Source organism: Malania oleifera, chromosome 3 (genome assembly GCF_029873635.1).
Source record: "Malania oleifera isolate guangnan ecotype guangnan chromosome 3, ASM2987363v1, whole genome shotgun sequence".
Taxonomy (NCBI): Eukaryota; Viridiplantae; Streptophyta; class Magnoliopsida; order Santalales; family Ximeniaceae; genus Malania; species Malania oleifera.
Window position 1 is genome coordinate 106,469,625 of NC_080419.1, and position 13,999 is coordinate 106,483,623.

The window sequence follows — 13,999 nt, forward strand, 5'->3', positions numbered from 1 at the left end:
ATATATTGCACTTATCATCCATGTCATTTACACATCTAGGAATTAATTCTATATTAGCCATATCATGCAATTTTGTAGTATTAATATGTCCTAAACGATTATGCCATAAAGAAAATGAATCAACAATATAAATAGAAACATTCACTTTATTGATATTAAGCTTAAACATATCCTCATGCATATAGCCTTTTCCCACAAAGACTCCACCCTTGGAGAGTACAAATTTGTTAGATTCAAACACTAACTTAAAGCCAAAATTATTAAGCAGGCTTCTAGAAACTAAGTGCTTGTGCACTATCTAAATGCGCCACTAGCGCCCTGCAACCCACGTCACGCATGTGCGTGTCTTCCTAGGATATACACTAACACTATCTCTAAATCAATTTTAAGAGAATAGTCCACCTTATCATTTATTAATGATTTTACCTATTTCACTCTTTCCAATATGCAACAAACCCACATAGCATTAAATATAATTTAGAAAATATTTCAATAAAACTGTCATTTGTGCGAAAATTAAAAATGAGAGAGAGAAAAAAAAAAAAACTGTTTTCCACAAGTAAACAAGCCCTTGGTTGCAGCTGGGTTAGTCTATGTTTTTTATTAGGTTTTGTTGTTTCTTGGCTGCAGCATTTTTCACCATATGGATGATAATTTTTTTTCCTCTATTGGTTTGTGTTTGAGTTGTGGGGCATTGCCATGTTGTGCAGTTGCAGTTTTCATCAGACTTACCCTCATTGAAATTGACAGAATAGTTAGTGACCCCATCACACCTAGGATGGAAAGAGATTGCAGGAAATAAAAGAAATTTATTTTTCACAGAAAAAAGAGAAATTATTGGATTTGCACGCTCTTGTAATTTCGTGAGTTTGATTTTTATTTAAGTTGATCTTTGTTTATTTATCTTTTCTTTTTGCTCTATTTTATAAATTTTAGGATTTATTTCTTTTATTGTGCAAGTTGCTACATTTTTATTTTGCATACATTCTATATTATGATTTTAATGTGCGAGGATGGAAATGGGATATGAATTGATTGGGTTATAGTATGCAAGCTATGTTGTATTTCTACAAGAAGTTATTTTCATGTCTGGAATCTATGGTCTCTGGCTCACATGACAGACAACTCTACCATTGGGGCAAGGCTCCCCTTCACTCATACATATACATGAAAATGAAAAAAAAAAAAAAAGGATTCTTAATATATAAGGAACAAATTAAGAAAAAATTATATAAATTCATATCGAGAGCTGGCTGGGAACAACCTTATTGAAGCCGAAAAATTACACATAAAATATGACGATTTTTCTTACCCTATGTTTGGGAGGGGCTTTAGATTTGGATTTGTTTAGAGTTGGACAAAAAGTAATATAAAGTTATATTGAATTTTGTTCAAAATCACATAAATCTAAATCAAAAGCCTAAAATCTATGCATCCAATGTAGACTTAGTTTAAAGTTTGTGAGGATGAAGGCGAATTGGAAGCCCCTTTTCAGGTCTCGGCACTGGATCTACTACGATCTTCTCATTTGGAAGCAGCTTCTCCCATTTGAACTTTCTCACTATATTGTGCATGAAAACTAGGATTTCAAGTTTAGCAAATTCCATTCCAGGGCACATCCTCGGCCCTCCTCCAAAAGGCACAAAGGTGTAAGGTGCAGGTCCGTTCCCTTCAAACCTTGAAGGATCAAATTTTTCAGGCTCGGGGAAGCATTCAGGATTTCTATGGGTTGAGTTTGCATTCCAATATAACTGTTAAAAATGTTGAAAGCATATGATAAATATAATCTTTTAGAAACAATATTAATTAATAACCAACAGATGTTTTTGTTTGATGGTAGAAATAGCATGAAGTTTCAACTGACCTTCCAGCCTTTTGGAATTAAGAAACCAGCATAGTTGAAGTCAGTAATGGCCTCTCGGAATGCTCCCTGAAGTTGTTGAAATATGGCTTATTCTAGAAGCCTACCATTGCCATTGAAGTCTTCAATGGTGGGCTAATTTTTCAAAGGTAGGTGATTAGTGGTTGTAATAGTGGTTTTTCCTAACCTATATAAACCCATCACCTCCATTTGTATTCTCATCCCCAAAATTGCCTACTTCTCTCTTAGGCACATTCTCTCTTCTCTCTCTCATTTTGTAATATTTCTACAATAAAGAAATATTAATTGATAGTATCCGAGGACGTAGGCACAATTAGCCGAACCTCGTTAATTCTGGTGTTCTTCCGTTTATCTATTCAGTAGTTAACTTTTGTCGGGTATAGTTGTAGTAATATATTGTGTTAATTACATGTCTAAGGAAAATTCTGTCTAGGAAAGAGGGATTTAAGCGGTCCGTTGTGACCCCCCACTTCCCTGGGAATTTACCTGGTGTAATTTTGCACAATTATTCACTCTCTATTTACCTGTACAATTGTAACTGTGGTAAAGTTAGGTGGAACAATCTCAAGTTTCACAACAGAAGTGGTGGTGCAAGTCTCATGACTTCCCGTGCTACATTCCATGAATATTTCATCTTTTGAATATCTTCCCAATTCAACGGCTCCCCTGGTGCTTTTGATTTTGAAATCTCCAGTTGTTCTGTCAACCAATGCATAAGCTATGCTGCTATGCTTATATTGAGCTTAGAAATTTTAATTTAATGGCTTGTGGTTTTTCCTCTACAAAATTCTGAAACATGAAGATCCCATTTGGAAAAATTTGGAAATTTGGGCAATGGAAAGGAAAATGTGAAGGTATGATTATGAAGGAAAATAAGAAAGAAAAGATAATATATAGTAAATAAGTGATAAAACATTTACCTTGTAAAACCTTATTATAGAACTCTGGCATCTCTGCTAGATACTTGACAATACTAGTTATGGCTGCACTTGATGACTGGTGCCCTGCGATAAGTAAAGAAAGAATCTTGCTTGCAATGTCTGTTTCTTTCATGTATTGTCCATTCTCATCTGCGGTCATGAGCATGTGAGTCAATATATCTTGTGTTGGTAATGCTTTCTTTTCTGCAATATCAATCTTCCTTTGCTTCATGAGCTCTTGCAGCTCCTCCCGGATCAGTTTTGATGCTTTGATCGCTCTGTTGAAAGCTGTCCCCGGAAAGTCCACTGGCATCGAAATGATCCCGTGGTCCAACACATCAAAGGGACCAGCAAGCTTTGCCACATGATTGGGATCTTCTATGCTCAAGAACAAGCGACAAGACAGCCAGAAGGTGTACCTAGTAGCCAGAGGATACACGGTCACCTCTTCCTTATTATACCATTTGGAATGGAAGTGTCTCTGTGAAATCATGTCCATGACACTAACGCATGCTTGGAGAGCTTCTGGCTGGAGAAACCCTAAAAGATGCCTACGCAAAATTGCTGATTCCTCTTTCAATGTTGTTTGGAGTGTCGAAGGGAAGATCTTGTTTATGGTGGCTGGCCACCATGCAGAAACAAGCTTGTTCTCGTTGGAGAACAAGAACTTGTGCCCAGCAGCGCCACAAATGACTGCGGTTGGTTCGAAGAGCAATGAGGTCTTGAAAACCTGCGGCGAGAACCTGGCCATTCTATCAAACAAGAACTTCTCAGGGCACCCCTTCCGGCCTGTCGAGAGGAACTCTATGCTTTCTCCAATTAACGGTAAGCCCATTTTTCCCGGTGGGAGGTTTCCTCTTGAGTCACTGGATTTGTGCTTGTAGATGAAGAACAATGAAAGAGACAGGGAGGTCATTAAGAAAATGGCGCAAGTTGACATAAACGAGAGCTCCATGCTCTCGATGATTACCGTTTTTGCTTTCTGTGGCGAAGTAGAGAAGGTGTTTTGATTGAAATTGATTGTGCTGAAACTTGGACGACTTTGGGCATTTAATGACCTTAACTCTTGAAATTCTGAACTGGCTTGATGTTAGATGGACCTAGGTGTTACCATCCATGCATTGTGGAGTTTTCGGCTATTATTCACAATGTATGATGCAACTAATATACATGGTTGAACTTAAGTCTTAGTAATTTGAGCTTTTGAGACAGGTCGGTTTTACCCATGTATTTAGCTTGTGAAATTTTCACAGCTGAAATGAAATAGTTGTATGAAGGGCGGAGATGAAAGAGCTCTTACCGGCCTGTTTTGGGAAGAAGACTAATAGTGAATGCTCTAAAAATAGAAGACCCAGCAAGCTGACAACTAAGTTAAAAAAAAAAAATTGTTAGAATGGTTGGGGGAGCATAAATTGTTGAAAACTACTTATTGATATGCCGTCTCACCTGGACACATTGGTAGGCGATTTCTTTTATCTGTCTCGTGGTCCTCGTGGTTCATTTAAAATTTTTTTTTTTGGAAGAAAAGACAAAATTAAATGAGCTCACTTATGTTAGCTAAAGATGTAAATGGATCGGTTTTGGAACGAGAGGGATGAAACTTGAATCTGCACGCCTGCCATCCTAGATGTGCCTCGTTGTCATCATGTAATCTGGAGGTCACGAGTTCGAGGCGTGGAAATAACTCATTACAAAAAAGTAAGGTAAGGTTGCGTACTATAGACCCATTGTGATATGTCCTTTTCCTAGACCTTGTATACACGAAAGCTTTGTGCACCAGACTATCCTTTATATATAATTTATCCTTGCTTTGTGCATGCAAAATTTTGAAAAAATAGACAATTCATGTTTTAAATTATTAAAAGAACCTAACTTAGTAAAATTTTAATATAATTATAGAAAACACAACCTTTTAAGCAGAATAAAATAAAATAAATAAAAATAATATATTTATAAGCTATGAATAATTGATCAATGAAAGTACTATATTCATACACATACATATATAGACGTGGTATTTAGGACAGATTGAGGTGGGATATTCACCGCCCCGAATTCATTTACCTCTCTAATTTTAGCTACTAGCTAGCAGAGAACTATTGATATGCACATCACACAAATTAAATATTAAATTACTAAATTTAAAATTAAAAAAAAAAATTCAATTGACTTATTTTTGGCCAAATTTACCCTCATAAAATTATATTATTATTTTTTAAATCACATGTAATCATAAATATTCAATAGAATTGAAGAATGAAATTATTTAACCAGTAAAAAAATCAGTCTAATTAAAAATTAAAAATTTAAAAAATTCTTAGAAATATCAAGTTGTCTTTAATTTTTAAAATTTACTTGATTCTTTTGAGTCATTAATTTTTAAAAAATTTGACTTGATTCTCACATAAATTTAGCATTACATAGTTGAAATTATGTTATTCTTTTTTAGTATACATGCAATAATAAATTAGTAAGTAGAATACAAAATTTCAACAAATAAAAAATTAATTTAAAATTTAAAAATGTCAAAAATCATTGATTTGGGAAAGATCACTGTTGTCTTTAATTTTTGAAGCGGGACGTATATATATATATATATATGGTAAAGAAAGGTAATGCATTAGAAGGAAGGAACAAGCAAGGAGTTTGATCTTCCAATAAAATACAACTCATAATAAGCAAAAAGAACCAACGCTTTTGGAGGCACATTTAACTCAACATGGTGGTTTTTGTGAGATAGATAGTTGTACTTACCCACTGAGAAGGTCTAAGAACTAGAAAGTTGTTGAAGATTAAACTTGAATAGTGGGACGGTGACAACAAAAATTTGACTGTAGCAGCTTCATCAACCGGTAGCCCGCCTCCATTGAAGTTAAGCAAGATTCGGCCACCAACCTTACCAAACTAGCCACAATTGTTGAAATCTAATTCCCACAATTGTTGATTATTTGTTTTCTGTAATTGTTATAAATAGGTGAGTGTGTGTGCATTGTAATTGTGTGGTGTGTTGAGAGTTGAAAGCCAGTGAGTGAGTGAGAGATTTTGTTTTTGAATTCCTCTGTATTATTTTCCAGATTGAAATATACTTGTTTGGTATTTATCCTCACTGAGTTTCAGTCACATCCAGTGACTGAGTGTACCTCTCCACCCATTAGTGGTATCAGAGCGTCCAGGTACGCCGGAATTCGCCAAGCAGAGGCGAATAGAGGAGAAATTCAATTTTCTTCCCAGTTTTGAAGTTGCTCCAAATCCCAAATTGAGCCTACCATTGTGCAATTCGACTCGAGACGATTCCAACGGTGGAAACTACGTCTCAAACGGACACTGAGAGAATCTGCACGCGCTCGCACGCGCCTCCCACGAAGATAGCATCCTTCCCACGCCCGCACGCGCCGACGAAGACTCCGGCAGATGGCGACACGCGCCTCACGCGCCCGCACGCTTCTTCTTCGCCCTATTGGTGACCTAGATCCGCGACCCGCAAGTCGGATCTGCACCCGAGATTTGACCCGCATCCGACCCGCTCCCAGCAGCGGACACACGGCACGCCAGAGAATGCAACGTGGCGTAACGGGATCATTAACGCCGTTAAACGGCCGTTAAGTTAAACCGGTTAGTTTAAAAATTCACCAGAATTTCCTATAACCGGTTCAGTGATTTTTAGACCAGTTCCTTGCAAGCCAAAACCGGTTCCTAAGGTTTTTCGACCTTCGGAACACATTGGTGGCATCAGATTTTCAAAAGTCAACCCTCATCTCTCTGTTTTTATATATTGAATTCGATGGCTAACGGTACTACCCAATCGGTCATTCCAAAATTGACCCGAGAGAATTATGACAACTGGTCGATTCAAATGAGAGCCCTTCTAGGTGCTCAGGATGTCATGGACATTGTTGAAGATGGGTACAGAGAAAGCCTATCAAAAGAAGTTGAAGCAGCTATGCCCGATGCTCAAAGAACGACCTTGCGAGCCGATCGAAAGAAAGATTGCAAGGCAAAATCTATAATCTACCAAGGCCTTGATGAGGCCACGTTCGAAATCATCGCCTCCGCGAAGACGTCCAAAGAAGTCTGGGTCTCTCTCTATCGAACACACAAAGGTGCAGATAAAGTAAAAAAGATTCGTCTTCAGACATTGCGAGGTGAGTTCGAATCTCTCAAAATGAAGTCTACTGAATCCATTATAGACTACTATACATGAGTAATGGTAGTATCAAATCAAATGAGAAGAAATGGAGAGACTCTCAATGACGAGAGAATTTGTGAGAAAATTTTGCGATCTTTAGATCCAAAATATGATTATATAGCTGTGACCCTAGAAGAAACAAAAGACTTAGAAATAATGTCTGTAGAAGAACTTGTGGGCTCACTCCAAGCCCATGAGCAGAAAGTCAATTGAAGAAGTGATGATAAAGCATTGGAGCAAGCTCTCCAAACGAAGTTGTCCCTCACTGCAGATAGATACGACAAAGGGGGGACGTCACAACAAGGAAGAGGACAAGGCCGAGGATCTCGTGGAAGAAACTTTGGAAATTTTAACTCCAGAGAAGGTGGTAGAGGCAGAAGAGGTCCCATTAGAGAAGGACACAATCAACAGAACTATGTCCCACGAGGCAGATGATAAGGAAGAGGAGGATACAATAACCGCTCGAATGTAGACAAAAGAAACATTCAATGCTACAACTGTCATAAGTACGGACACTATAGCAATGAATGTTGGGGGTGACAACAAGAAAAGGTTAGCGAGGAGGCTAACCTTGTCGAAACTGAACATGCAGATGGAGAGTCGTTGATGCTGATGGCACACAATGCAACGCCTCAGGACCAGAGCGTTTGGTACCTTGATTCTGGAGCCAGCAACCATATGACTGGCAGAAAGAACTTATTCTTTGAACTTGATGAGAAAGTTCAGGGGGAGATCTCTTTCGGCGATAATTCTAAAATCCCAGTCCGAGGGAGAGGAGATGTTTTGATCAAACAGAAGTTTGGAGATCATGCTTACATCTCCAACATCTATTACGTACCAGATATGAAGACTAACATACTTAGTCTCAGACAGCTCGTGGAGAGAGGCTATCGAATTAGCCTCAGTGATAAGTAGATGGTGATAATAGATGCTCGAGGAAAGCTTGTTACTCGAGTTCAAATGGCAAAGAATCGAATGTTTCCGCTTGCCATCCAACATGATACGCCAAGGTGTTTGAGCGCTATCATTAGCGACAAAGACCGGCTATGGCATCTAAGGTATGGGCATCTAAACTTTGAAAGTTTGAAACAATTAGGAAGCAAGAAGATGGTGAAGGGCTTACCCAATATCCATCATCCAAATGTGATATGTGAAAGCTATATTTTGAGCAAGCAACACAGAAACAGCTTTGGAAAGCAAGCCAACTGGAGATCAACCATGCCGCTCCAGCTAATACACACAGATGTGTGTGGTCCACTAAGACCATTTTCGAATGGACAGAATCGATACTTCCTCACCTTCATCGATGACTACAGCAGGAAGACCTGGGTCTACTTCCTGAAAAGGAAATCAGAGGTGTTCGACAAGTTCAAAGAGTTCAAAACTCTTGCGGAGAAACAGAGTGGCTTCCGCATCAAGTCACTCCGGTCAGATCAAGGAGGAGAGTACAAAGACGAAGCTTTCTTAGAATTCCTTAGACAACAAAGGATTCAGAAACAGTTCACACCATCATATACTCCCCAGTTGAATGGTGTAGCCGAAAGGAAGAACCGCACAATCCTTAACATGACTAGAAGCATGTTGAAGGATAAAAATGTGCCCAAGAGTTTTTGGGCAGAAGCAGTGTTATGTGCAGTCTATCTGCTCAATAGGTGTCCTACAAAGAGTCTTGATACAAAGACACCATATGAAGCTTGGAGTACTCACAAGCCCAGTGTGAGTCATCTGAGGGTGTTTGGCTCCATAGCCTATGCCAAGATCCCAGAAGCAAGAAGGACAAAGCTGGATGATAAAGGAGAGAAGTGTATCCTTGTTGGATACGGCGATAGCACCATGGGATATCGACTCTACAATCCCATCAACAAGACAGTCTTTCACAGCCAGGATGTCATCTTTGAAGAAAATGAATCCTGGAAATGGGACCAAACTGAATGTTCCAAAGATGTAGAATTGACACTTGAAGGAGAAGAGCCTACACAGACAAGAGAAGTGGCTATTGAGCCACAAATTCCTGAGCTGCAAACACCTCCACATGGTTCACCACAGAGGAATGAAGCTCCATCACCAATAGAGCGTGAAATCTTAGACATGAGACCTAGAGGTGCTCGAAATCTAGCCGATCTGTATGAAAATGGAAGAATATGTTGCTCTAAACTGCCTGTTGCTAACTAGAGACCCAATTAGCTTTGAGAAAGCTAATGAAGAAAACAAATGGAGAAAAATGATGGATAAGAAGATTCAATCCATCAAGAAGAACAAGACTTGGGAGTTGACAAATCTCCCAAAGAGCCGCAAAACTATTGGTGTAAAATGGGTCTACAAGACCAAGAAGAACACTCAAAGAGAAGTCCAGAGATACAAAGCAAAACATGTTGCCAAGGGTTACAGGAAGAAAGAAGTGGAATTGATATCTTGCAGAACGTATGATCAGATTGCTGACATTTTCACAAAGCCACTCAGACATGATATTTTTGCAAGACTGAAGACAATGCTCGGAATGACAAAGTTAGGAGAGTCAAGTTTAAGGGGGGATGTTGAAGATTAAACTTAAACGGTGGGACGGTGGCAGCAAAAATTTGACTGCAGAAGCTTCATCAACCGGCAGCCCACCTCCATTGAAGTTAAGCAAGATTAGGCCACCAACCTTACCAAACTAGCCACAATTGTTGAAATCTAATTCCCACCATTGTTGATTCTTTGTTTTCTGTAATTTCTATAAATAGGTGAGTGTGTGTGCATTGTAAATGTGTGGTGTGTTGAGAGTTGAAAGCCAGTGAGTGAGCGAGAGATTTTGTTTTTGAATTCCTCTGTATTATTTTCCAGATTGAAATATACTTGTTTGGTATTTATCCTCACTGAGTTTCAGTCACATCCAGTGACTGAGTGTACCTCTCCACCCATCAAAAGTTTCCCACATGCATGTTTTTTTCCCCTCCATATTATGTTAGGATCGGAGGAGCCCATGGGTGAGCTTGATTCACATGAGTGAACACCAACTTAACCCAAAAGCTTAAGCCTATTGGGTTTTGAGTCCAACCATGTATATAAGTATCCATCATCCATTCAAAATTTTCAATGTGGGATAAGCTCACAAGTGGAATTCTCAACAATCTCCCTCTCACTTGTGAGTTCCAATTGCTTCTCCTTGAATGGAAATCATCTCCTTTCTGAGAGTAAGCCCAATTCTCCAACAGTTGCTCAAGTGGGCCTTATCACTTGTTCCTTACGTGCGTCGAATTGCATTCCACGTGCCTCCGAACTAATCCTACCTCTCGCGTCTTGACCATATTCGGATCCATTCGCAGCTTAGATGATTCTTATTGGCCTCAGTCACACACTTGGTCCTCCAACTGTTAGCATGTCAGGAGAATTAGTTTCATGTCTTGACTTTTTTACGATGTTGCTTACCCAGAGTTACGAACCGTCGGCTTTGATACCACTTGTTAGGACCGAAGGAGCCCATGGGTGAGCTTGATACACATGGGTGAACACCAACTTGACCCAAAAGCTTAAGCTTATTGGGTCTTGGGTCCAACCATGTATATAAGTACCCATCATCCACTCAAATTTTGCAGTGTGAGACAAGTTCCCAAGTGGAATTCTCAACATATTAATGGGGGTCCCATATAAAACTTCAAAGAACTCTATCTTCTGGTTAACTTCCTTACCTCTAACCTGCTAAATAAAGAACATATCCTAGAAAAGAATGTTGTTGGAAAAAAAAATATAATCTTAGCAACCTTCACAACAGAAAAGAAGGTTATTAGTGACAGTTCCAAACCGTCACTAATACTTATTAGTGATGGTTTCGAATTCGTCACTAAAATGGCCGTGACAACAAATTATTAGTAACGGTTTTATTTCGTAACTATAACTTACAGATTTTCTCGACTGAAAATCGTCACTAAAACTCTAACTATTAGTGACGGTTTCCAAACCATCACTAAAAGTCGTACTATTAGTGACAATTTTAAAATCGTCACTAAAAGTGGCACTGTTGACCTTATAGGTCATACTTTGTTTTGATTATGACAAATACTCCGGTCTTTAATGTCTATCAAGTTTATGTGCAGGTTCATATTAGTAAGATCGTATGATGACACATGTTATCTTGAAGTAAAAGAAGACCGATAATATTCACTTGTTGTACTTTTATATTATGTTTTATTCGGGTCTGTAATAGTAAAGTAGGAAAGGTTTGTGTTGACCTAACTAGACTTTTCAATCTTGTTTTAATGATAACAAATGAAGATGTTTTAACATATGCTGGTGAGTGACTCTATTTCAGGAATACATAACTTAACACTCACATTTTTCATGGACGAAAGCCGAAAATCAAAGACAAGTCAAGAGAAAGCTTCTCCGAGTAGTTAAGCATCAAAAGACTAAAGCTTGAAGATAATGAGAGCATGAATATTAAAGAGAACTCAATGAAAAGCTCAAAGTATCTTAAATCTTGAAGACGAGAAAAAGACCAAAGCATGAAGACTTAAGTGTTTAAGAATGAAAAATGGCTTAGAAGTTTTTATGTAAGTGCTTTTATATTTAAATATCTTAAGAAATATTGTTGAAGCTCTTTAGGGGATAATTATGGACTTAAAGACTTATTTTAAAACCCCGAAAAATATTTTATGAAAGATCAAAATATATGAGCAAAACCAAATGTGAAAAACCAAAAAGGAAAAATCAGTAAGAGGTTTGCCCAGCCGACTGAACAGAAACACTTTGGTTCAATCAGCCGACTGATATAGAAACAACAAAAAAATTAACTGTCCAGCCAATTGACTCAATAAACTGAAAGTACACAGTTAACTAACAGTACCCAGCTGGCTGACCCAAAATGAACCGTGTTACGTCAGCCGACTAACTATTTCCTAATTTAATTTCTAGGAGACAGAAAGGTGTCAGCTGCCTGTCCAGCCGACTGACCCTATGAAAATACACTACCCAGTCGCCTGGTCAACCGACTGACTCCACGGGTTTTGATTTTTTAAACTCTAACGGGAAAATTTCAAAAATTGGTTTTTCAAATATGAACGTTGTAAAAACTTGGAGGACACTCCAAGTCACTTAGGGAACAAGGAAACTAATCCTAAAATGCCTATAAAAACTCCTTTAATCCCAAATTTAAATACACAAGCAATCATACAACACACTTGCATCAAATCTTTCAATCTCTCTCAAAGTTTCATATTGCTCATACTCTTGCTGGAGGGAAATCATTTGGATTGCTGCTGAAACACCAACCAAAGGTTCATATACTGAGTTTTCTCAAATCACAAAGGAACCCTTGGTGAATTCTATACTTGAGCTTCAATTCTATTTCTTATTGGTATTTAATTTATTAAAGTATCTAGAGCTAAAATTGTACTAATCTACTATGTTTTGAGATTACTTTTGTACGCAGTGTTTTCATATCTTGTGTAGTTCTTGGATGATTCGAGGTGTTCGGATCGTTGGCTAAGCGAGGGGATATCGCTTAGAGAGGTGCTGCTCTAGCCTAATTGAAGGAGTGACCGAGTGAGGGTATATCGTTTGGAGAGGCAGAGTCTAGCCTACTGAAGGAGTGTGTAATTGGTGTTGTTCCGTTTGGCAAAGAAACTAATTTTAGTGAATCCTTTGGTAGTTTTCCAAAGGTAAGGATGTAGGCTGGGTATAAGCCGAACCTCGTAAAAATCCCAGTCTCACTCTCTATTTTCCTTACTCTTTATTTTTAGCACATATAAATTGTGTGGATGATTTAATTTTTATTCATATATACTATGTATATTTGAAAATCAAGTAAACCTAAAGTCTAGTTTTGATTTGGGTTGTGGAAACCGAAATGGAGTACGTTGGATAAGGCATACTTTGTAGAAACCATAAGGGAGTACGTTATTTGGTTAACATCTAAATATAAATTTACTAAGAGTTTATTTGAATTCTAAATTTTGGGAAAAGTATGAATGTTTTGTTGAAAATCACTTTGAGAAAGCTAATTCATTATCAAAAGGATTGCAATTAACCACACGGCTTGAATCAAACTTTTATATTTACAGGGCTGCAAACAAACAAGAGCTAAAATCTTGTATCTTATATCTTGATTTGGATATTGTGTTTGATTGGATAATTGGTTTGGTTGATTGATTGATTACTTGATTGTTTAAGTAGTTGCGTTGTTGATTGCATAAAAGGAACTAAGTTCTTGTGTGATTGATAAATTAAACAAACAAGTCAAGAATTGGTTAAAAGAAATAAAAGAAGTTAAGAAGTTTTAAAAGGAATTAAGAGAAAATTTTTTAAATCCAATTCACCCCCCCTCTTGGGACTACACCTTAGTTTTTAGTTTGTAACAATTAATGCATATCATGCATGTAGGAATTGATGAGCTCAAAAACCTTAGAAAGACCCTAGGTCCTTGTACTTACACTTAAGTTAGTCCCCAAAATCACATATACTATGAGGGGAAACAATTGAATTGAAATAGGACTTAAAGGACTAAAGTAGTAAGGTTTCGGGCGACTGAACCTTGGTGTTCAAAACACCTCAGTCGACTGAACCATTGAATGGTCAAAAAGTTGACCTGACTTCGGGCGACCAAACTCAAATGACTTGAGTGTCCACGGTCGATTGAACTCAAACTCTAACTTTTTCCAACAACTCGGACGTCCGAACTTCACGTTCAAAATACCCCTGGGTGACCAAATGTGCAAGTTCGGTAGACCAAACTTGAGACCAGGTGACCGAACCTAGGACATATTGGAAAATCGCCTTGGTCAACAGACCAAAGCGGCACCTGGACTTCAAAATTGAATTTTTCTCATGTGTCTGTTCGGGCGACCGAACCTATGGCTCGGTCGATCGAAACTCTCGGGTTGGCCAAAATTTTACCGCGGTTAATTGGGGTTAAATAGAGTTAATTTTCTTAAACTCTTTTAAAATAATTTTAATAATTCCCTATGTATCCCCAATGGTTATAATTTTGGCTTTGCCTATATATATATGGGTTCATTTGCTCAGATTAGGAAGTAA

General features: G+C 38.0%; 1 protein-coding gene across 1 annotated transcript; it reads right to left on the reverse strand.

The window, feature by feature from the left end:
* Nucleotides 1-1,451: 1,451 nt before the first annotated feature.
* LOC131151629 (beta-amyrin 28-monooxygenase-like) lies at nucleotides 1,452-3,757 on the reverse strand. Its single transcript, XM_058102904.1, has 4 exons — nucleotides 2,803-3,757; nucleotides 2,467-2,581; nucleotides 1,865-1,937; nucleotides 1,452-1,751 (listed from the first exon to the last, which is right to left on the reverse strand). The coding sequence occupies exons 1-4, from the start codon at nucleotides 3,755-3,757 to the stop codon at nucleotides 1,452-1,454; spliced, it is 1,443 nt and encodes a 480-aa protein (XP_057958887.1).
* Nucleotides 3,758-13,999: the final 10,242 nt, after the last annotated feature.

Coding starts and splice junctions, on each gene's coding strand:
- LOC131151629 (XM_058102904.1), bottom strand. CDS start 3,757: ATGGAGCTCTCGTTTATGTCAACTTGCGCCATTTTCTTAATGACCTCC. Junction 2,582..2,802: donor CTATAATAAGGTTTTACAAG/GTAAATGTTTTA, acceptor ATTGGTTGACAG/AACAACTGGAGATTTCAAAA. Junction 1,752..1,864: donor TAATTCCAAAAGGCTGGAAG/GTCAGTTGAAAC, acceptor CATTTTTAACAG/TTATATTGGAATGCAAACTC.